Source organism: Canis lupus, chromosome 25 (genome assembly GCF_011100685.1).
Source record: "Canis lupus familiaris isolate Mischka breed German Shepherd chromosome 25, alternate assembly UU_Cfam_GSD_1.0, whole genome shotgun sequence".
Classification (NCBI taxonomy): Eukaryota; Metazoa; Chordata; class Mammalia; order Carnivora; family Canidae; genus Canis; species Canis lupus.
Genome location: NC_049246.1, coordinates 29,391,582 through 29,416,475, shown reverse-complemented (window position 1 = coordinate 29,416,475; position 24,894 = coordinate 29,391,582). Strand labels below are relative to the sequence as shown.

General features: G+C 46.0%; 1 protein-coding gene across 4 annotated transcripts; it reads left to right on the top strand.

The window, feature by feature from the left end:
* Positions 1-930: 930 nt before the first annotated feature.
* Positions 931-23,447, top strand: PNOC (prepronociceptin). Of its 4 annotated transcripts, none has more exons than XM_038573069.1 (4): positions 931-1,068; positions 11,055-11,212; positions 19,959-20,349; positions 23,005-23,447. In XM_038573069.1, exons 2-4 carry the CDS (start codon positions 11,087-11,089, stop codon positions 23,088-23,090), a joined length of 603 nt encoding a protein of 200 aa, XP_038428997.1. In that variant the 5' UTR covers positions 931-1,068; positions 11,055-11,086; the 3' UTR covers positions 23,091-23,447. The 4 variants fall into 4 exon arrangements, with proteins under 4 accessions (XP_038428997.1, XP_038428998.1, XP_038428996.1 ...); XM_038573070.1 differs by lacking the exon at positions 931-1,068 and adding an exon at positions 1,250-1,341 and having other exon boundaries at positions 19,959-20,277; XM_038573068.1 differs by lacking the exon at positions 931-1,068 and adding an exon at positions 1,250-1,341.
* Positions 23,448-24,894: the final 1,447 nt, after the last annotated feature.

Below are 24,894 nucleotides of genomic sequence, written 5' to 3'. Positions count from 1 at the left end.
TCCAGAACATTTCCATCAGCTCCTCCTCCCAGAAAAAAAGAAAAACACCATGCCATTAGCAGTCAAAGCAGATGCTTTCTTTCATTTTTCACCGCCATTCCCAGGTCCACGAGAGGGCCAGACTTGCCACATGAGAGGGCCCAGCACAACATAGGCTCAAATCGGGATTCTGGAACATTTTTGCATCTTCATGGGAGGACAAAGGAGGAGGTCATGTTGCGATATGTGCAGGGCAAAGAGAGGAGGAGGGATGCACAGGACGCTGGGGATTGAAACCTTGCCTGCCTGGGCTGACCGTGAACCACCTCCCCATGGGCAAGGGAAGGAGGCTCCACACTGAGCAGTGGAGGCATCTTCCACAGCTTCTGACACTCCAAGGCCCTTGGGGGGTGACACCCTAAGGTTCGGCATCAGCTTTGAAAGTACTCTGCTGTGACACTAGGTGTTGACAGGGGATTTTTAGATTCGGTGGGTGTTATTTAATGTGAAATGGATGAGGGGGTTGCAGAACACATTTATTAAGGGTCTCCTGTGTTCCAAATGCAAATGGAATCTCGTTTTTCTACTCAGGAGGTACCATACCCATTTCACAGAAGGAGGACCTGAGGTTCTCGAAGAGCAGTAACTTGCTGTGACAGTAGAGCCAGAGTTTCAGACACTTCATTCTGAGAGTAAGGGCTCAGCATCTTACATTGTGCCCTGCTGTGGGCACCTGTGAAAATGCCCCCGGACCTGACCCGTGGCAGGTCAGAGCCACTCTCTTGAGTGGCCTAGCTGTTGCTGCCTGTGGGGCAGTGACAAGAGCGGGGGCTTGGCTTTAGCTCGGCTCTGGGCTTCTCTGTGCCGGTGGGAGCTTGGCGTGAGATTCCCCTCCTTCTGCCCGCTTCCTCTTCCTTACTCTTCAGGCAAAAAAAAAAAGAGGTTGTTCAAGGAGACTCCGGGATTGGGGTCTGCTTCGTTGCTGTCACCAGGAGTCTTTTTCTCCTCCCAGAGCTCCCCATCAGTGCTCACCGTGCCTCTGGAAGCAAAGAGAAGGCAGCTGTGGGATCCTGGCTGAACAGAGTCCAGGTAAAGCAGGCTCGAGAATGGATGGATGGGGGGGCGGTTGGGGTGTCACAGGTCTGAGCTCAGAGCCAGGGGGGCGGGGAGCAGCCAGGGAGGATTGTAGGTTCTGCTGTTCGCTTGATGAAGGGGGTCAGCGTGTGTATGTGTCATCGAGGTGGGCAGGGAAGGGGAGGGCTGTGCGTGGGGGGGTGGGGGGAGGCTATATATATGCTGGTGTGGCTGGTACGGCGGACTGAGCCTCACATCCGAGGGAGCCGGGCTACTGACAGCTCTCAGGTAGGCAACTGCATGCGAACCCCAGCCCCGGATGCACAGCTGAGAGGCCGGGGAAGGAACACAGCAGCCAGGGGCTCTCCCCTCACCCTGTCTCCTTTGTCCAGGGTGGATGCTGTTGGCCTCCTGCAAAATTATTTCTCCATTCATCTTACTTTCAGTGCTCACATAGGGGGTGGGAGGCGAGGGCTGAGGTTTTCATCCTGAAGAGAGCTGCAGAAGAAGAAAGAGCTGAACTTGGAAATGAGAAAAAGTTTTGATTCCCCAGATGCGGCCCCCACTATGTCGTTGTTCTCTGTTGAGAAGAGGTGGATGCAGGCGTGAGATTAGCGGGGGAGCAGGCACCGGGGCAGGGGGCTGGCCTTTCGGGGCACCCTGGTGAATGATTTCTCTCTGTGGCTGACTTCCTTTCTTTCCTTCCCTCCGAGTGTGTTCGGGCTGGTTTTCAACATACCTCTGAACTTGATTTGGATTTGGGTTTCTCCGTCCTGAGGGAACCCTTCTCCCTGATGCACTGAATAGAAATTGCCAGTAATGACGTGGGACCCGGGGCGTTATGCTCGACCGGTGCTGATCGCGGCCACGGTGTGCGAAACCCACGTAGATTTCTGCAGGGCTGACCTTGGGCTCCCAGCCCCTGAATTATCTGGGGGTTTCTTCTCTTCCTCTGCATGTTTCTCCTCCTGCCCATCTCTCCCACTTAAAGGTCTCTGCTAGGTCCTGCTGAATATGACGTTCAGAAGTCATCCAAACTCTCGCTCTTTCTCAGCCTCCTTTTCTGTCTCCTTTGTGCATCCATCTCTCTCCCTCCCTCTCTCTCTCTCTCTCTCTCTCTCTCTCTGTCACTTTCTGCATGTGTCGTTTCCCCTCCCTTTATTATCCATCCCCTCCTCCCCCCATCTCACTCTGAACATGGGTAAGTTCTGGGGGAATTTCAAGTAAAGCAGGATGATTCGGGAAATGGACTATTTAAAGCAAGCTGCTTGGACTTGAATACCCTGATCCCGGGCTTAAACATCTGTGTTTCGCTTCCTCGAGCAGCCCATAATTGCCCCAATTATAACCAATAACATTGTTCAGCAGACTCACAAAAGATGAGCTTTGCATGGCATTTGCCAGCAAGCCTAAACCAGAGTTCTCAACATAGATGGGGGAAAGTAACTGCCTGGCTTCTTATCAAAACCTCCCAAAGAAATTGCTGTTCTTTCTCATTGCCTGTGGGTGGCTGCTGCACGCACACTCCTTTTTCACATTTACAAAGTGAGGCAGGGAAATATTCAATACACTTCCACTGATGCTGCGATACCTTTAACAGGAAGGATTAGTGTTCCTTTGGGCTTGCGGAGTCCTCTGTGGGCGAGGGTGCCTGGAAAGACTGTCCTTACCCACCACATCAGTAAAAGGAGCAGCTTCCTTCCCTAGGCCATGTGTGCTGCCCCGTCGAGGGCACTGTGTGCGGTCCAGCCCCGGGTTGCTGGGGGGTGCTGTTCTGTTCTCCATGAGGCAGCAGCCTCTGCTTTATCAGCTGAGGGCTGAGGGTACTCGGGGGATTTAGAGAATGCAGGAGATTTTGCATTGTCAATGAAGGGAGTAATTGCAGGATTAGGCTCTACCCCGTGCTCTCTGGAGCCTGTGACGGGAGCTGTCACAAAGCCATTCTGTATTCCATCAATCAGGTATTTATCATCTACACTCCATCAGGCAGGGGAGGCATGTGGGGGCTCTGGTGGATCCAACAGAGGTGATAATAACAGTCCTTTATGTTCGCACAACGATTTACATCTTCACGATTTCACACCCATTGTCCCCAGCAACAGCCCCGTGAGCTGGTGTCATCGTCTCCACGTTGCGAAACTGAAGCTGAGAGCTCAGCTAAATACCGTGTTAGGGACTGAACTGGACCAGGCCCTGTGAGGACCAAGCCCAGCCTTCCCAGCTTCTGCACACCACCCTCTGGGGCCAGGGGGGCTCGCCAACTAATGGGGGTGGGGGTAGGACAATGCAAACACAGTGAAACAATTAGAGAACGGATGCAAGGCTGGGGGTAATTAAGTCCTAAATTGTGTGGTCCACACAGCAAGTGCTGGAGGAATTTGGAAGAAGGAGCACTTGCTCCAGAGATTCCAGGGATTCAGACTGAGCGGGCAAGGAGGTAGGATTGGGATGGGTGGAGGGCTTCGGAGAGGGAGGTGGCTCCCAGGACAAAGCCCAAAAGGAGGGCAAGGGAATTAACCTTTATTGAAATCCTCATTGCCCGGAAGTGAGCTAAGCTTGTCTACATGCTTGTTTCATGCTAACACACGCTCCCCCCCCACACACACACAGTAGAGATGTGAGGTTTAGGGTGAGTGTTCTATGCTTTTATCAACAGAGCTCAGGGAGCCCCACCCCATGGACCCACAGCTCCTGAAGCCTGAGATGGAAACTTTGCAATCTACCCTTCCCTTGTCTGGGTGGAGCTACTCATCAGACATCCTAGGAAGGGGATGGGCCCTTCTCAGAAAACAGGAGTCCTTGTGACAGCATCTTGCAGTGGCTTCAATGGCTGACAACTCATTACGCAAACTGGATTTTCTAAACGCTTTTATTTAAATGCCTGTAGGTGCTCCCAGTACCTAACATGAAGGTTTCCTACTGGCCACAAACCTTGAGATTTGGGGCATGTCAATTTGAGGGGCAAGCCAATTTTCTGGGCATCTCCCTAGACCAGCTACAATCACATTCAGTCTTGACTTTCAAATATTAGCTGCTCCCTCAGCATTGCAGAAACAAGTGTTGCCAGCTCTGAAGGGCCTGGCTTGGCAGGCGAAGTGTAAAGCTTGCTTCCAAGAAGTCTAAGTCTTGGTGAAAATGTCAGTGAATCACCATACAGCCAAGCTCTCCTCTTCCCACACTGGGCCTGTGCTCTCTCTCCACCCCCCATCCCCATTCATCATTTCATTCATCCAGCCAAGAAACGTGTTTGACATTCTGATAGGATCCCGTAGTGCTTTGTGCCAGAGAAGACTGTCAGAATGTCCTCGGCTTCGTAGCAACTCACATCAATGTAGCTGAACGGCAATGAGTTTAGGCCAGTGGTCTCCAAAAGGGGTGTGTGCCCCACAATCCACTGGGCTTTGGGAAACTGAAGTCTTGCTTTTTATATTATCTTTCTTAATTTGCCCTTTAGTGGGCTTTATAATGTACCTAGCTTATAGGTCAATTGGGAATGTCTGCTTAAAACGGTTTGATTGCTGGAGATATAAAACTAAAGAAGTTTGGAAAAAAAAAAAACTAAAGAAGTTTGAAGGTTATTGGTCTAGATTCATAGCCCTTTTGCTTACATGTACTTTCTAATCTTTTTGAAAGAACATTAGGTAATTTTAATATAAAAGTAAATGAAAGCTTTTAAAAATCCACTTATTTTGACAGCATCTGTGGAACTATGGGTCAGAATCTGGAAAATCAAAGTTCAGAGTGATACCTTTCCAACTTCCTGGCAGCCCTGACAGGGAATATGTCTGTCGCCCCCTCCCAGCCCTCTCCTGAGCTGGAGCTGGGCTGTTCGGCCTCTGTTCTGTGCTGCCCTGAAGCTGCTTCCTCATGAAACCCTCATCTTCCCTCGTCCTTCCCTCCTTCCTTCTTGCTTCTCCTTATTAGAAGAGCCCAAATATATGGCCACTTATAAAATAAAAAATATTAACCATCTAACCTAACTGACTCTTTCTGGAGAAGGAGAAACTGAGGCCCAGAGAAAGAAAGAGATTTGCTCCAGATCCCACAGGTAACAAGAGAGCCAAGGCTGGAATCCAGGACTCTTGTTTCTAAGCACAGGGCTCTTGCTCATTCATTGTTCACCAGCACCAGGCACGCTGGGGTGGGGGACCTGCTTTGCCCTCCACCTCCTCTCTGCTCATTTCCTCCTTCCAGGTGGAAATTTAGAGCAGAAGAAGGACCTTTTTGAACATGAGCATATTGGTGAGAGGACGATAAGCCACTAAAGGAGGCTCTCTTAGTAACAGCTGGTGAACAAGCAAAATCCAGTGGAGGAGTCCTCTGCCTACAAAGGGTCAAAGAGTGAGGCATGCAGAAGACAAACCCCCATGCCTGTGGGCAATGAAAAATTTCTCTATGAAAGAGAGACAACAATAAGGACATTGCAATCAGAGAGGGGAAGCCCAGAGTCGGGATAAAAGGGAGTTCTTAGGGACACCTTGGTGGCTCAGTGGTTCAGGTCCTGGAATCAAGTCCCAGGGGGAGCCTGCTTCTCCCTCTGCCTATGTCTCTGCCTCTCATGCATAAATAAATAAAATCTTAATAAAAGGGCAGGGGGTAATCCTTAGAATGAATTCACCTACCCAGAGACAGCTGCTGAGATCACTGAGTGGCCTAGTGAGTGCAGGAGCCTGGAAATCAGCTGGGCCTGAGGCTCACCTCTGGCACTCCCTTCAAGTCTCAGTCTTCTCAATGGTAAAATGGGGATAATACCACTTACCCCATAGGATGAATGCTTACAAATCGATTAACACAGCGCCTGGCACATCGTATTCTAAGTATAGCGGTAATGTGATTACTGTCAAATACAAATAGAGACTGGCCCAGTGAGATTCCACCAGAATTGGCCAACCCTTCTGAAGCAGAAGCAGTATATAGAGTTTACAGTTTCCCAGAACACACAGTTTGACGTCAAAACATCTGAGTTTAAGTCCTGGCTCTGCTATTTATAAGCTGGATGATCTTAGGCAAGTTGCTTAACCCCTATGAACTTACATTCTTCTCAAAAAGAGACATATTATTAACCCTTGGTTATAGGGTCGTATATGAATATAAAAATATTTTGTCAGCTCTAAAGAAGAATATCTACACACGTGGCTGATGAAAAGAACAGAGAAGTATGTGGCTCTCACAGAAAGGCTGCCCCTCCCCTTCTCCACTAAAAGCACCAAAATTACAGCCTTTCTCATAGGTCATAAGACAAAACTCAATTAACTTTTAGCTTCATACGTAATCCTCCAAACAGATAAGCACCTAATTATATTGCCCTGGGAAGCAAGATTACATGCAAATAGATTAAGACTAAAACACAGTGGTATTTTATCTTCATAAACAACGAGGCACAATTATATTTATAAGGTGTCATTACTGAAATAAGAGGTAATTAAACATTCCTTTATTCAATAAGAGATGTCCAGATGATAGCATCATCACACGGAAGTGTTAACCAAGCTTGGTTCACCAAGTGAAATACAAGCCAGGTAAAATTCAAACATATTCCAGGCAGTTTTATTTACTGAGGGTCAGTATTCTTGCAATAAACAAAAACCACCACCTGTCATGATCCCATTTTTGCAGTGAAGAAGACAAACACTCTCAGGTAAAGTAGCTCACCCCAGATCACACAAAGTATAAAACTTATAAATATAATCCATGAAAATAAATAAATAAATAAATAAATAAATAAATAAATAAATAAAAAAAATCCATGAATTAACTAATTACTCACCTTCACTTACATGACATTAACTTATACACAGAGCTACAGGACAAAGCATAGCGATGTTGCTAAGATTTCTTAAAAATGAAAGTATTGATTTTTCAGTACAGTTCAAAATCTGACTTAACCTAGAACACAATGATGCTAGGTGTTGTGAGGAGTACCAAAAAGTACAAAATATGGTCCCCTCTGTAAGGATAATTAGATTTATTTTGAGCTTTCACTTATTTTGGTCTCATTAAGATATCACTACCTTTGAGATAGACCTGCGTCGGTCCCATTTTAAGGACTCTTGGAATTGCAAAGAATAAATAGCTTCGTGTATGGATTTTTTTTTTATGGGTTTTAAATAATAGGTGGAGTTACTTGTTCAGAGCGAGGAGTAGGACACAGAGGGTAGGGAGGCTGGAGCCTGTAAGAGAGGTGTATGGTGGGCCACCCCAGAGGGGAGCAGGGGGGTGGGGGCAAGCTAATGCCAAGTGCATATGATAAGATTTGCCAAGTGCCAAACCAAGGACGGCTCACATTTTACATGCGGCAAGGCTATCAAATACATTTTCCATGCTAAATGTCCCAGGAGCTCATCTTCTTTCTTCACCTCATCCTAAAAACCCATTTACCCAGAATTTGAGATAACAAACATCAGTCAATCCACCGGGCATTTCCTGAATGTGCAAGTAGCGACAGTTAATGAGGTTCATGAAAAACCTCAGCCGGAGAGCATTTCATTAACATCTGTCACAACTTATCAGCTCAGCCTATGCAAACGTTATGTATGGCAGTTGTGTATTAGGAAGGATCCCGTCCCTCTCCGCCGGGCCTTCTCTTTCCTTGGTGACATACAGCTACTGCCACCATGTGGCCATAGAGGGCACAGCCATGCCGTTCTGGACAAATTCTACAAAAAACGTCTCCCAACTAGGACGAAAATGTATTAATTTTTTTAAGATTTCATTTATTCATTCATTAGAGACACACAGAGAGAGAGACAGACATATAGGCAGATAGAGAATCAGGTTTTCTGCGGGGAGCGCAAGGTGGGACTTGATCCCAGGACCCAGGGATCACGACCTGAAGGGAAGGCAGTTGCTCAACCACTGAGCCACCCAGGTGCCCCTAGAAGGACTAAAATTTAAGAAAATAATAAATGTAAAGGCAAGTCTCAGAATAAACAAAGGCATATTCGAGCAGTCCTCAATTTGACATGTGCTTATGGGGTGGCTGTTTGGAACTCAAGGACACATTTTCTCTTCAAAAGAACCGGTGTGATGAGCTTCCATAGCTTGTGCACCAACACGTATTTAACCTGCAGACTTAGCACGTGACACTATTCCAGCCACGCCTCCCAGCCTTTTGCAACCATAGCAGAGCAGGCATGGGGCTACAGCTTAGGATGGTGTCTTGCCTTGCTCTGGAGTGACACCATTCCCACTCTTGCCCCCATGAACTGAACAATTAGCTAACAGACATGCTGTCAGTTACACAGTCCAGAAGTGGCTCCTGTGCCATTAGCTTCTCAGACCCCAGTGAGGCAGATGCTCCTAGATGCTCTTCAACTCTACATTAGCTAAAAAGAAGGAATAATGCTCCAGAGATACTCTTCTGCCTCTTATCAAACATTCTGAGCACCTCTTAAGTGCCTCCTCACTCTGTGCTTGGGGCCAGAAATACAGAGAACCATATAACATGGTCTCAGCCCTTCAGGAAGTCACAGCCCAGTGGGACAAGTAGCCATAGAAATCCAAGCTTACAGTACAATGTCATAAGTGCCATGTGAGAGATGATGATAGCATTATAAAGCGAAGGCTATGCGCTGGCTTTTTTCTTTTATAAGCTTTTTTATAGCACTGGTTATGTGCCAGGTGCCATTTTAACTTCTTAGAAACGTTACCACATTCATCGCCCTATGAGATAGGCACTATTATTGTCCAATTTTTACAGATGAGAAACTGAGAAGTTGAGTTTCAGATATAGGATCTGAACCTAGTCATTCTGTAGTGATGAGCGGATGAGAAAATGCAAATCAGAGCTCTGTGACCCAGGTCTGTCATGTCTGTTTGACAGGCCCCCGAGGCTCTCTTCCTTTCCCACTGTGATGTGCTGCTTCACGATGGCATAGAAACAGAGGAGTTTCATCTAACTCAGACCATGGTTTGGAGATGACTTCCCAGAGGGGATAATTTTTGAGGTGCGTAGGAAGTATAAATTGGGGACAGGTATTCTGGACAGAAGGAAGAGCATGTGCCAAGATTCAAAGGCATTGAGGACAGGATAGAAATGGGAACTGCATGATTCCCTACGACCAGAAGAGATGTCACTGTGAACAACAAGAGACAAAGCTAGAAAAAGTGGGCAGGAGCAGTACGAAGTCCCACTGGGGTTACAGATCCATTTTAAGTATGAAGTAATGTCATCAGATTTGGAGATGGCTTGGTGGGCAGCCAGATCATTAGGTGGACTAATTAGGAGGCCATCACAATAGCCAAGGCAGTAAGTCTCAACTAAGGCACTGGCCTTTGGGATAGAGAAGAAAAAATGCATATAATATGTTTCTTTGTACTGGTGTTTCTGTTCATTGTTCATTAGCCCTGGACACCCCATCACCTGTTGAGTAAAGCTTAAACCCTTTGGATGGCAAGCAAGACCCAGTTCCAGGGAGCTTCCCATAGGGAGTGTGGGCAAGTGGCCTTGGTACCTCTCACAGGCTGTGGTCCCAACTCCTCCATGTCTTTCCAAAGGCTGTTTCCTGAGCCTCTCAGATGCCCTCTTCTGTGTCCTCTTGGCAAACCATTACTCATTCAAAACCCATCTCATATATCACCTCATTGACTTAGCAAGCACTGATTAAGCATCTTTTAGTGGACATCCTCTTAGTATAAGATGCTTGGATGACACGGGAGAAGAACTGGGAAAGTCTCCCAATGTGGCCATTGGGTGAATTCAATTGCAGGATCCCCTTCCTTCTCTTATTGACTTGCTTCATTCCAGATCCATCTTCTAGCAGGGCTTCTCAGACTTTAGCATGTGTCTGGATCACCTGAGAATCTTGCTTAAAAAGTAGATCCAAATTCAGTAGCTCTGGCTTAGGGCCTGACATCTTGCACTTCTAAAAAGATCCCAGATGATGCCAATATTGGTCTGAAGACCGCATTTGAAGAGCAAGGCTTATACGTTTTCTCAGTATAGTCTGATGAGAAAGCAATAATTTTTGTTTTTCTACACTGGACTCTTTGTTGAAGTTAAAATTTATGTACGGTGAAATGCACAGGATTTAAATGTACAATTCCCAGGGTTTCAGCAAGTGTATACACCCCTGCGACCTATACCTCAGCCAAGAACTTTCCCAACATTGCCAGAAATTTCCCTTGTTCCCTATTCCATTTAATTCTCCAAGTAAAGATGTTTCTACAGGGACTTAAAATGATGCAGTCCAAGGAAACAGCATTTTGATTCAGGGGCTTGATTGCCGGATAAATTTAAAGAGCAGCAGGAAAAACTGCACACCTTTTAGGCAATCCTACATAAAGAATATAAACGGCTGACCTAACTAATAGCTGGAGCTATTATCTTCGTGTCTCTGTTCATTTTTCAATCACTCCACTCCACATACCTGGTCCTGTGTTTTGTGTGGACTAAACACAGTGAACATATAGGCCCTGTGTTCAGGAAGCCAGCTCACACCTAGTGCGGGAAGCAGACAAGGAGCCTGGTGGAGGCTTCCTGGAAGAGCAAATTCCGGGACTCAGGTATTCCTGGCTGAGACAGGGAAGGCTAGGGAGGACAAGACAAAGTCCATGAGTCATTCATGAATCTCACTCTTGCAAGGCCGTGTGCAAAACTCCCCTTATGGATCTCATCTCTTTGCATCAGCCCTGTGACAAGACAGGTACCACTATACCCCTTTTGTAGCTGTGAAAACTGAAGTTTGGCAAGATCATCTTACGGTCACACATGGGTAAGCGACTAAGTGAGGCCTTTAGCTCCCTGGAAGTGCTCCTGCCTGTTGAGACCAGCTAGGTGGCTAGAATCACAAGGGTGCTCTCCCTAGGAGCCCAGACCCCCAACCCCGGGCATGCAGGGTAGACCTGGCTGACAGGAGGCAGGCCTCTTGTTTCCTGGATAACCCACTCCCTCCTGGAGGTGAATCTTAGGCTCTGGTGCTGTGACCTCTAGTGCATCCGCTGTGTGAGGTCCCCACAGAATGGCTGGTGTAATTGCCCCCTCACTCTTCCTTGTGTTTTAGCATTTTAGCACCCTACTTCCTGCTCCTGCACCATGAAAATCCTCCTTTGTGACCTCCTGCTGCTCAGCCTCTTCTCCAGCGTGTCTGGAAGCTGCCAAAAGGACTGTCTGACCTGCAGAGAGAAGCTCCGCCCAGCTCTTGACAGCTTCAACCTTGAGGTAGGTCCTGGAGCATCCCTGCCTTCTCCTCCTTCTTCCCTCCAGACCCAGAAGGAGAAACTTAGGGCCTTACCCAGAGGTCAGGTGACTCATCTGGTGTCACGTGGTCAGTAGGAAACAGATGCAGGAGACACCTGAGTGGCTCAGTGGTTGAGCATCTGCCCTTGGCTCAGGTCATGATCCCAGGGTCCTGGGATCAAGTCCCACATTGGGCTCCCTGTGGGGAGGGGAGTCTGCTTCTCCCTCTGCCTATGTCTCTGCCTCTGTGTGTGTGTGTGTGTGTGTGTGTGTGTGTGTCTCATGAATAAATCAACAAAATCTTAAAAAAAAAAAAAAGGAAACAAATACGGGCCTTCACATCTTCTAAGTACAAACCCTGACATCTTTCCACTTTTTCACATTCAGATAAAGGCCTGCCTGGGCCGCCATTTCATTCCCATTATTAAAATAATGCATACTCCTCTTAGAGAATTTGTCAAATTAAGAGAAGTCTGAAAAAAAGAAAATTACCCTTAATCCCACCTGTCAGAGAAACAATTTTAGTTTTTTCAGGTGTTATATTATACCAGGATAATTTCCCCATGTTATTTAACATTATTTTAAGTTCTTTCTTTCTATGAATACAGTATAATTTGTTTAACTATGGTCCTCCTGTTGAACATGTACATTGCCCTCCATCTTTGGTATTAAAGTTAATCCTACAGGGAATCCCTGGGTGGCGCAGCGGTTTGGCGTCTGCCTTTGGCCCAGGGCGCGATCCTGGAGACCCAGAATCGAATCCCACGTCGGGCTCCCGGTGCATGGAGCCTGCTTCTCCCTCTGCCTGTGTCTCTGCCCCTCTCTCTCTCTCTCTGTGACTATCATAAATAAAAATTTTTAAAAAAGGATAGCTAAAATCCATTTATAAAAAAAAATAAATAAAAAAATAAAGTTAATTCTACAACAAATACCTAAATGCTCCCTTATATTTTAAATTTTGAATTTGAGGTGCAAATCTGGCATTAAATTTCTTTACATTAAATAAACTGTTTTCTTAACTGCTTTCATAGCAGTCTGAATGGTATTCCTCTATTAAGCCCAATATAACTCAATTATTTTTTCTTTGTAGTCAAACTTCTTTGAAAAGGTGTCATATTCCAAACCCCTCAACCTTTATCTTTTTAAGGTTTATTTATTTATTTATTTGAGAGAGAATGGGGGGAGAGGCAGAGGGAGAAGGAGAGAATCCTGAAACAGTCTCCCCACTGAGCATGGAGCCTGATGCAGGGCTCCATCCCAGAACCCTGAGATCATGACCTAAGCTGAAATCAGAAGTCAGCTGCTTAACCGACTGAGCCACCCAGGCACCCCTCAAACTCCTCAATCTTTAAAAATCAACCAAAAGTAACTAGTGCTCCTTAAGGCAAGTGTACAAATATGGAATATATATTCATATTGGGTTAGCTCACTAACCATGAGTGGACACAGCCCCTACAGACCCAAAAACCAACCTATCCCCACACCTGTTTTCTGAACAGCAATAACTACTGCATCATGAAGAGCATCCCCAGGTAACCCATCCAAAGTTTATCCATCCTTCTCATTGATCTGTTGTGGTTTTTCTGAGCATTTACTATATGCTGAGCCCAAGGCTTGGGCAAAGGATCCAAAGGTAGGTAACCAGATGGATGGAGTTTGCAACCAGTGGGAGAGAAGATCCCACAATCCCTCCAAGAGGGAGTGATTAATTATTGGGTGCTAGGGAAGCCCAGAGCAGTGGCCCCCAAACTAGACTAGAAAGACAGAGCGGGCTTTTGGAAGATCAGAAGCATCTAAGGAGACCTGAAAAGTGGGAGTGAAGAGGCAGGGAGAGTGTTCCCCATGGTGGAGGGAGGCCAGGCGCACATGTGCAAATGCCTCTGCCCAGAGGGAAATGTCATTTAAGGACCTGAAAAAGCTGAGTTTGGCTGAAACATAGAAGGCCCACAGCTTTGTTGTGCAGCACAAAGAGGTTTAAAGTTTATCTAAAAAACACCTTCCCCTGATCTTAGTAAACAGAGCAGACGACGTAGTTTACCTGTAAACCCGTGATGAGCTGATAATCTGATAATCACCATCCTGCTAAATTCTCAATTTGTAGCCTAGACAAGACTGAAAGTTATGCACAATTCTGGAATCTCTAGCTTTCATGGTAAGTAACCCATTATTTCCCACTCAAAAAAAAAAAAAAAGCATTAGGACTTGAACAGATATTTGTACACTCAGGAAGTAATCTACACTTGTGCCTTCGCCCCCTTTGTACTGCATCACATCGAGCAAGGTCCAGGACCAATTTGTAGGTCCTCCTTATCCTCTCCTGATAAACTTGCCTGGTTCTCTTCTCCATTCAGACTCTCTATGTCCTCTTGGGTTCCTGTTCCTCTCCCCACTCTGTAAACACAAGTGATCACCAAGATCGGGGGCTTCTCCTCTTCCTATACTCTCTCCTTCTGAGATGACATCCTGGATCCCAGGCCTGCAGCTCTCCCCAGGCTGCAGATGTCTCCCCAGGGTACACTCCTCACCTCAATCACTTTTTACAGTTCCTTAAAAATCCCGCTTTCCCTTCTTGGCCTTCCCAAGGCTTCAAGAACTTGCCCCACCATCCTGTGCCTTCTCCCTCCTCCTTCATCCAATACTCCTACTTCAAAACTCAGATTAAATTTCACCTATGAGGGATCCCTGGGTGGCACAGCGGTTTGGCGCCTGCCTTTGGCCCAGGGCGCGATCCTGGAGACCCGGGATCGATTCCCACGTCGGGCTCCTGGTGCATGGAGCCTGCTTCTCTCTGCCTGTGTCTCTGCCTCTCTTTCTCTCTCTGTGACTATCATAAATAAATAAAAATTAAAAAAAATATTAAAAAAAAATAAATTTCACCTATGAGAACACTATGCTGATTCTCCACCTGCCCCCTGTAGAGCCACAACCTCGCTCCTTTGTGTTCTGACAGGTACTTGTGTCTGCCAGTGTTTTACCATAACGTGTAAGGGTCCTTTTCTGATTGTGTTGAGGATCCCCATCGTGTAGCACAGAGCATGGCAGAGAGCAGTACTTCATGAACATGTTCCATGGAAATTGTAAGACAGCTAGACCCCTAGGCTCCTAATGGGTCCATCCAGTGCAAATGCTGCAGAGTTTTCACATTGGCATCTTTCAAAGCCAGTAAAGAATCTGGAACATGTTTCCATTCCACCCTAGCATTTAAATATCTGGGATCCAGACAACACCAGTTGATACTTCTTGGAAACAAGTTAGAATATAACCAGTTAGACCTTCACAGTGAAAGAGAAATCCTTCAAAGTGCCTGCTGACCCTCAGAGAACCTGACTGCCTGGTTGTTTTATTCCTAGTTTTTATTCACTTTTCACCTGTTTTTTAAAGTTTGATGAAATGCCTAGAACGTTGGCAACCACATCTCATTTCCAAATCTTACAACTCTTTCCCAACTTTGTGAATTATGGGAGCTGGGGGAACTTAGATATTTCAGCAAGGATCACCTTCCCAATCCCTCCACTAAATTATGGAATTCTGAGCTATTCCCAGGACACTTTAAATCCTTGGCTTTATCAGGAAGTTCTGTATTTCTCACTCTAGATCAATGGTCCAAGGATGGCTGGCTTTGTGTAAGACTGTAGTTTTGGTCAGTAAATGACTCTCACACCCAAACCCATTGCAATGTCTTGGGCTTCTGCCTAATTATGAATGATACTTAGCCCATAAGCTTATGTAGAGAGAAAAAAAAACTAGATTCACCAAGTTGTTTTAGAGACAAAGAAGAAGGCAACCCTCAAGGTCTGGGGAAATGTATTTATAACTTCCTGAAACTTGAATAATAGCAAAAGAAATGAACTTCTAGTGCTTTCTACCTTCATTACATGAAAACTTACTGATTGATTTGCAGTAAGAGTTCCTAATATGTTTTCCTCTTGCACTATTTATATGTTTCCCTACTAATGTTAGCCCTCATATTCTAGCATAACTTACTAAAGCAAATAGCTCCTAAATGTTTTGGTCAAAAGTGATTTGATTCTTTAGTGGCAGAAACTTGACAATCTCAGTGAGCCTCTTCTTTTCCTTCCAATGGGCTCATGTGCCTATTTCCCTAATGTTTGATCCCAGACATCCAGATGGCCCTTTGCTCAGTTTCCCTCTAAACCCAGCTTTACAGATGAATTTGGCACCAGTCTGAGACTTTCCAGATGCTCATCCACACTCTGGCTTAATATAGCAATGTCATCGGTATAGGCTGTGAAAATGTGTCCAGCTCCACTTAATAGTCCATTAACCAATCTCTGGAAAGAGGCTGGTGGGTCCCTTAGACCAGAGTGTTAGGCATTAAGCTCATATGCCCATCTGGTGCTACAAATGCTGTTGCAAATTTGGATTCCTCACATTTGCCCAAAACTTTCTCCTAAATCAAGGGTTGAGATGATTTTGTCAGTATCCAATTCATCTAACAGTATGTTGAGTCTCTGTACAGCCTATGCATCTGGTTTGATCATAGAACTGCATTTTCTCCGATTGACACCTAATCTAATTACCATCTGGGTTTAGCGACCCAGGGGCTCCCAGAAGATCTCATAGCCTCTAGGTTTAATAACCTCCACCTGTTCTTGTAAATGGATGGTGTAGAACTGTTCAACAAGCATTTGGGGTTCTATTCTGTAAGGAGCGGACCAAGTCTGCTCCAACTCCATGTTATCTCCAAAATTTTACACTTCTGGCTTTCCCAGTACTAGCCATGCTTTCCTGCTTTCCTCTTGACCCTATAGAGTAGGATACCTCACACTCACCGCTATGGATATTGTAGACTGGATAATTCTTTGTCATGGGGTGGGGGTGGGGGGCTGTCTGTGCATTGTAGGATGTTTACCAGCATCCCGGCCTTACTCATTGGATAGCAGTAGCATCCCCCCCTTCCCCACCCACCATGTGACAACCAAAAATGGCTCCAGACATTTCCAAATGTTCCCTGGGGACAAAATTGCTCCCCACTAGATACCCACGGCTATAGAATAATAACTCAATGGGATGATGATCTGAAAAGAATGTACTACAAGTTGGTTGTGCCTGGTTTTCTTCAAAGTATTTCAGGAACAGCTAAATAAAGACCCAAGTAACCCTTTCTCCGACCACTATATTCCATGATGACACCTTCCTCCTCAAAGCAAGATCCAAAGCAGGATTTCTCAAATACAGTCCAGCCTCAGAATCACCGGGGCATTGGCTAAAAATGCAGATTCCTGGGCCCTACCCTTGACATACTAAATCAGCATCTCTAGGAGTATAGGCTAAGAATCTGCATTCTAACAAACCAGTAGCAATTCTTTTTTTTTAAGATTTGTTTTTTAAATTTATGTGAGAGAGAAAGAGTGAGCACAAGCCGGGAGGAGGGACAGAGGCAGAGGAAGTAGCAGATTCCCAGCTGAGCAAGGACTCTGATGCAGAACTCAATCCCAGGGCCCTGGGATCATGACCTGAGCTGAAGGCAGATGCTTAACCAACTGAGCCACCCAAGCACCCTTAACCAGTAGCCATTCTTAAAGAGCACTTGGGTTTGTAGCTACCACTGTGTTAAAGTCTACCCTCCCCCCACTATGGAAGCTCCCATTCATTCATACCCAGTGACTCTGTGGATGTGAAAAAGTGGCTTCTCTTTGTATCTCAGCTGAGTTGGCACTAATGATAATAGTTCTATCAGCATCTCTGAGGAAAATCTAAATGGAAAAGATATGCTCACGACTTGTATATCAGCAGGGGCCACCGTCACTACCTATGGCTAGCAGGGGGGCCTGGCAAAAGGTGCACCTTGGAAATCTTATCAGAGAAGATAAGTGGCACTCCCACTGGCTACTGTCTCTTTCTTCTCTCTGGCCCAGCAAAAATTAGCAATTTTCCCATCAGAACTTTACCTTTTAGTCTCGCAAGATTCTTACTCTTGTATTAATTTACACCAATTTGTATTGCAAGCACACAGGGCTCATTGAATAGGAGACATCCTGGATTGAAAGTCTTGGGTTCTCGTTCAGGTAATATCTTGTCTAACAGTGGAGTTTTGGACACATTAATTACTAAACCTCATCATAACATGTGAACATGGACTATGTTAGCAGTTTCCAAACCCAGGTAGGTTTCACAATTACCTGATCTTTATAAAAGTGCATTTTAATCCCTGGTTCTATTCCTCAGGAATTTAACTGGCTTTTGAATTCTGTCTTTTTAAAAGTGTTGAGGGGCACCTGGATGGCTCACTTGGTTGAGCGTCCGACTCTTGATCACCAGTTCAGGTCGTGATCTCAGGGTCATGGGATCAAGTCCTCTCGGCTTCAGGCGCTGTGCTCAATGGGAAGGCTGCTTCTCTCCCACTCTCCCTGCCCCTCCCAACCCCTCTCTCTAAAATAAATTAAATAAATAAATAAATAAATAAATAAATAAATAAATAAATAAATAAATAATTTTGAGATTATTTGGATTCCCACCCAGACCAAGCAGAAGAGCAGACTTAAGGTAGAGAAGGTATATCACCTGCTAGTAAGAAAGACCTAAAGTAACAATGGCTTAAATAAGACAGCGATTTGATTCCTCATAAAGAAGTTGGGAGGTAGATAATCCAGGGCTGGTATGGCAGCTTTACCACATCGCCAATGTCCCAGGCTCCTTCTCTTTCTACTTTATCCGTATATGGGTGCCACTCCCACATGGCTTCCATCCTCTGAGTCACTTCATGTCTTCAAGATAGCCAATTGAGTTCCAGCCAATTGAGTTCCAGCAGGAGGCTGGAGGACGGGGAAAAAGAAGGAAGAAAGGATGCTCTCCCCTGATGAGTCAGCCTCCTACTTTCCCAGGAGCCCCACCTTGTCACTTCCATTTTTATGTCATTGGCCACCTCTGGCTAAAAAGGAGTTTGAGAAACATACATGTGGCCTTCTGGAAGAAGACAAGTGTTCTGTTAGGAAGGAAGCGGCAAGATGGGTATGGAATGAGCAACTGGCAGTCTCTGCCCCAGAAGGGAATTCTTAACAACTTGCATTTAAAGTGCTAGTTAGATACTTTGATGGTGATACCAGACAGGGATCAGAGAAGTGTCTGGAGTTCAGTGGATGTCAGGCGCTGAACCTATAGACCTCGGATGCTCTGAAAGTTATGACCAAAATGTTCAGAAATGAACAGTCACCAAGGGGAAGATTGTAAAGAGAGATAAGAATCTTGAAGAATCTTAAAGATAGAATCTTAGGAACCCAGAAGGAAGGAGTCTGAGAGGTGAGTGCAATGTCAGAGAATTTTCAGGAGGGTGTGGCCTGTGCTGCCAAATGCAGCATAGTCTGTGACAACGAGGCCCAAGTGGATCTGGTGACTGGGAATTCACTGGTGGTCCTCGAGAGGGCAATTAGTGGAAGAAGAGGGCAGAAAGCAGATTTCAAGGAGATGAGGCAAAAATGGAAGATGCGGAAATGGAGGCATGAGTACAGACCACATCTTGGAGAAGCTTGGCAGAGACAAAAGAGGGTCAGGGTCAAGAGTGGCAAAGGGTCGCAGAGAAGCGGGACTGGAGGAGCCATTTTTTCAAGTTCAGTGTGATGGCTATAAGGTATGTGATTTAGCTTCATGCACAAGGAGGGATCCTTGTTTAGGGATCCGGTGGGAAACCTTGCCTACATTAACATCTGTGCCACTCTGAACACTATGGGGAGGCTTTTGCTCCCCAGATAGGGGATACTGGGCACACACTCCAGTCTTCTGATGTCCCACAGCTGTCCAGACAGAGCAGTATCTCTTGATGCCCTGTAAGCCAGGCAAGAGCTCCAAGGTTTGATGAAGGGCTCCGCAGCTACCCAGTGACTGTGATGGCAAGGTCAAGTTGAAATGGGGTTTTCATCTGGCGGAGGACAGAAACACAGAGAAGTACTTGGGGTGAAGCAAAGACAGCAAATAGTAAAAGAAGTTGGAGGTTAGATGCTTCCAAAAAGCACAAAGATAGGAATGTGGGAAGCATGGCCAAGGCCAGAACAAGTCAGGAAGGGTATGGAAACCTATACCAACCAGGGTGTTGGTATAGACTAGAAGTGGAAGACACCTGGAGAGACAGAGCAGCAGCAGAAGTTCCCAGAGCCCTGGCAGGTCTACTGGATGGTATCTGATGGCCCCTCTTCCCCACCTAAACCCGACTCCAACCTGTCTACATTCCAAAGGGTCTTGACCCTCATTTCCTATAACTGAGACACAGGTAAGTGAGAACGAGTATATGTGGGATGAAAAATGAACCACACCAGGGTTCATCTCAACATGCAGATTTAAGTACATGCTTTGACATCCCCAGCTTCTTAAACCAAACTGATCTCTCCCAAGCCTGGGAAGAGAACAAAATAAGATTCTTTTTTATGGGTGAGTCGTGAGTCGTATTGGCTTCAAAAACTCAGCTAGTGCTCTGAGTGTGGTTTGGGGCATTCATTCCGCACTGACTTTCTGTGATACCTGTGGTAAATTAACTCACCTCTCTGGCCAGATAGTTTTCTGTGTCTTTGCAACTCTGAAATTCTACAAACCTGAGTGATTATGTGTAAAACTGCTACACGATACCTAAAAAAGAGATGCTTCAGAAGCACTTGCATTGGTACCAATGTGGATTTTGTATGCAATAGAAGGATTTTATGTCATCACCTTGGACTAATGGACATTCCCAATCCTTCTCCTCCCTCCCTCCCTCCCCACGCTGCCTATATCTTTGCAGGTGTGCATCCTTGAGTGTGAAGGGAAGGTCTTCAGCAGCCCTCTCTGGACTCCATGCACCAAGGTCATGGCCAGGAGCTCCTGGCAGCTCAGCCCTGCTGCCCCAGAGCACGTGGCAACTGTCCTTCACCAGCCAAGTACCTCTGAGATCCAGCTGAAGCGCATGCCTCGCATCAGGAGCCTAATCCAAGCCCAGGAAGGGACCGAGCCAGGCATGGATGAGGCTGGAGAGATAGAGCAGAAGCAGCTGCAGAAGAGATTTGGAGGCTTCACTGGGGCCCGGAAGTCAGCCCGGAAGTTGGCCAACCAAAAGCGGTTCAGTGAGTTTATGAGGCAGTACCTGGTCCTGAGCATGCAGTCCAGTCAGCGCCGGCGCACCTTGCATCAGAATGGTAATGTGTAGCCGGAAGGGGAGCCCCTCCCAGCTGCACCGTCCACTTCAACCCATGAGTGAGTTGGGCACGAATGAGCTGGGGGCAAAAGGAAACCTTATATACCCAACTGTCTTAGCCTTTCTCCTGGGCCTGGAAGCACATTAGCCCCCAGATACATACACACACACATCCCAGACCTCCCCAAGGTATTCAGCTCCTGGGAGGCAGGGAAGGTATATTCACCTCTCTGCCTCCTACCTATCCTTTCTCTAGGGAGCAAACATTTTCCTCAGATTGTTCCTTAGGGCTGACCACTGCCATTTAGAGATTGGTTACCATGGGGATAATAGTAGCCTGTTAAGATAACTAATTCCTCTATCACTCTCCAGGAGCTCAGTTACTATGGGGACAGTTAAGTGGACCAATCTACCTATCCAGTTGCCATAGTAACCATTCAGTTCACCTTTCCTCAGAGACTATCTAGGAACCCATAGCTAGACCTACTTCATCATCATCACTGAGCAAGGCTTAGAGAATCTGGGCCATCTTATGCCCAAGGGAATGCTTCTACATGTACTATAATACATATCAGATAATAAACATCAAACCCTCTAATTTATTGCCCAGTCATTACAAATTCCACTTTCCTTGGTCCGTCACCCTGTACAGAACTTCTAGTGGAGTAGAAAACTAGCACAGTGGAATTTTTCTGAAAATCTAAGAAAATTCTACTCATCAAACATATGTGCCTTAATTCATATATGGGAATCTGATTATCTGCAGAGCCTCATACCTCTTCGTTAACAGTAGAAACTTACCCTAATAGAAAGAACTAATCAATTGGTCATAAACATTCCCCCGAACATTACCCAAGTGAGGCTTTTCCCTGATTTAGGGGCATTAAAAAAGTCTACATGTGCTGTTTTATTTTGCTCTCTATATGTCAAAGGTAGCCAGATCATTAATAATCCTCATTTTCAAAGTATATTAATACAACTGTTAATCTTTGGCACCCACACTTCAGCATGGGGGCAGCCCACATAGCTCTTTGCAGGTAAGCTGGTTGTAGAAGATGCATTACCAAATACAGACGTAAGTATTAAATTGTGAGGAGAAGGCTGCCATGTGCATTTTAGCAGAATGACTAATCTCTAAAGGCCCTGAATTAACCCTCACGGTTTTTGAAGTCATACTTTTGGATCCTTAACAAGGATCCTATTCCTTCCTAAGCCATATTTGCATAGTACCTAACACAGCATATCTTTCAAAAGTGGCATGGATTGAATTCTTTCCAATCTTAGATATTTATTCTTCTTAAAGTCGCTCTTAAGGGACACTGAGGCTCTTGTCTAATTTTGAACCACAGCTATTTTCTTTTCCTAAAAAGTTTAAAATCAGTCACATTAGGGGCACCTGGGTGGCTCAGTGGTTGAATGTCTGTCTGCCTTCAGCTCAGGGTGTGATCCTCGGGTCCTGGGATTGAGTCCTGCATTGGGCTCCCTACTCATTGGAGAGCCTGCTTCTCCCTCTGCCTATGTCTCTGCCTCTCTCTGTGTGCCTTTCATGACTTTTAAAAATCTTTTTAAAAATAAAAAAGGAAAATAAAAAATAAAATCAGTCACATTAGCAGAAATCAATTTATTTAAAAAAAATTTTTGAGCCCCTATTCAGACAATTGACTTTACTAGTTTTCTATTAAGCTTCCAGCTGAGAGGCACTGAAACATAACTTGGTAACTAGCTTGTCTGCTTCTTTGCTCAAGATGTAAAGTTCTTGAGAGAACCACTGGAAATGTTAACCAGCTCATTTGAGTATATTATTGATTGTTCTCCTTCCTCTTTCTGCAGCCATCTCTCTGGTTCCTTTTTGCACACATTCACGGTGGCTGAGTTCTAATATGGATATGTACTTACGAGTCCACACCAGGCAGCTGAGACCCTGTCTTCACTCACCCACACACACCCCAATCAGCCCTACACATGCCTCAGATGTCTCCATTGTGGGGAATCCTGTTGCCAGGGCTGCTCTGGACTTCTGAGATACCCAATACCAACCACCACTTGGAAGGCTGGAGGAAGTGGGGCCTCCTGACACTGAAATGGGTTAAAGAACCCTATTTAGAAGGTGTAATGATGTCGAGAAGGAGGGACATTGAGATGCAAGTCCAGTCCTAGAAAGATCTGTGCAAAGGGTATCTGCCTCCTATCCCTTTCCCTGTTCCTATTCTACTCTCTTCTGCCCCACACCTTGATCTTTCTAGACAGTGGAAAGTGAGCAGATTCATTCGTGGTGAGGAATTGGTGAAATCAGGTGTAAAGAGCACTTGCAATATAAAAGAGCCATAAATGAGGATACTATTTAGCCTCAAAAAATGAATTACTACACTTGGATTCCAAACATCAAGGATAAGAGAGCTGCTTCTGGGCTCCAGGCCTCAGCTCTGCCTTTCAAGTCCCAGCCATTATTCTGTGAATCCTGTCAATAGACTTGAGGCCAGAAAAAAGCAGGTGTATGGAGGAAGTTAGGGAACTCTACTTGCTGCTTCAGGGGCTCTTTATTCAGTTGATAAGTTTTCCATTGCCTCCCTTCTATTGCTCAGTCACCAGGGCAAATAGCATTCAAAGGTCAAAGAAACTACTGTGTTTGCCATTTTAATCATTTCTGTCTCCCCAGGTGTCCAGGTGATCCCCAAAACAGCATGTCTCCAGCCCCAGACCTGTCGGCTGGGAATCGGGACTCCTTCCTTCCCAAGGCCCTGAGGCAAGCTCTGCCTTCAGGTCTCCACCCTCAGGGTGGAGAACCTCCCTGTCTGGTTGTCTTTCTCTCCCCCCTCCCCCAGTCCCTTCCCGCCCCCCCCCCCCCCCATGGCATGTTTCATGACAATCTTGTTGCTACATCAGAGTGTATTTTTGTAATTCCTCTGGCTAACATATAAACGGCCCCATCCGTCCTCACTCCACACTCTCCTCTTCTAGGGGTGGGTCAAAGGAACAGGAAATTAAGCCCGGGGTTTTGACTTGTCACTGCCATAACTTGTTTGTAAAAGAGCTGTTCTTTTTGACTGATTGTTTTAAACAGATATTTCTCCATTAAACTTCTACTGAGCAAATGGTTAATACATTGGGTGGCTGTTTTTTAAGTGAGGTCACCGAGAAGCCCAGACTCCAGACACACCACCAGAGCTGCCTCTCTTGGGAAGCAGAGGCAAAAAGCACCTGGCTCTGCTTTATATAAAACAAGACGGGCAAGAATACATAAGCATAAACACCCTGATTGCACTGCATCTCCAGATCCAAGTGCGTGAATGGATGAGCAGGCTGAGGGGGCAGGGTGCTCAGAACCTCCCAGCGCCCGGTCAACAGCACCCTTGGGGCAGCTCGCTGGTCTCCACCTCCAGTTTCTGACTCAGGAAGGATTTACACTGTTAACAAATTCCAGGTGATGCAGATCTTACTGGTTGCAGATCACTGGATTGAGACACGTGGAAAACGGAAGAGCCTAGACACACTTGGTGTCATTTTTATCTCCAATTTAGCATGAAGCATGTTAAGGTGTAACTGTCAGTTAGGCGGGGAAACATATGGTGCACCCAGACAGGGTAACTGAGGAGCGTCAAACATCTACAGTGTAGACCGGGTGATGGGAAATCAATGAGGGGGTAAGGAGCTCTTCTGGGATGCTGGGGGATCGTTATTGGAACCCAGGGAGAACTATAGCTGTCCCCCCCACTCCCTGTAGCTCTCAGCAGGAAAATGCAGTCATTCAGACACTGTGGGGTACAGGAAGGGCCAGGAGATGAGCTATCCCAACGTCTCTCTCCCCCTACCCTTCAATCTCCAGTCTGGTCTCACCTGTTGATCAAACCCAGCTGGAAGCTGGAAACTTCAAGTCTGTGCATACAGCCAACCATAAAGGTGAGGCTGGCAGGTACACATGGAGGATGTGCAGCCCAAAGTCACAACTGATGTAGAGGGATTTGGACAAACCTCAGTGAAGCAGTGGATTCTACTGAGACTTTTCATGGGGGTGGGGAGCAAGGAAAAGGGGGTTGAGAGAAGTTCTCCACTCTACCACATAGTAAGGAAAAGGGCCAAAAGACCACCCCTGGGCCAGCTTTACTAGCCACTGGGCTCGAGTGAGGTAATCCAACCCCCCACTGGGGGCACCTCACCCACACTGGCAGGCCCCGTTAGGAGCCCTAGATCCCACTTCCAGATCCCACTCCCAGAGACATCCGTAGTCCCTGAAGCTAAAATTACAGAAAGCAGTCCCAGCTCAGGAAGAATGGGATGTTTCTTTCTGCTTCCCACCACCTAGACCAGCATTCTCCAGCCATCCAGGCCATCACAGTACATGGAATTGGTGAACTCAAGGAGTGTCCCCAGCATGCTCCCTGAAGTCAGGACCATCCCATAAGCAGAATATGTACTTACTTTTTCCTAAGGCATTTGGCCACTCATCAAGAAACTCAGGAATAGAGCCAAAAGCATATTTCCCATTGTCAAGATAAGCAGTACTGAAAAATGCTTATTGCCTGGGTTGTAATCTTAGTGTCCTTATTTC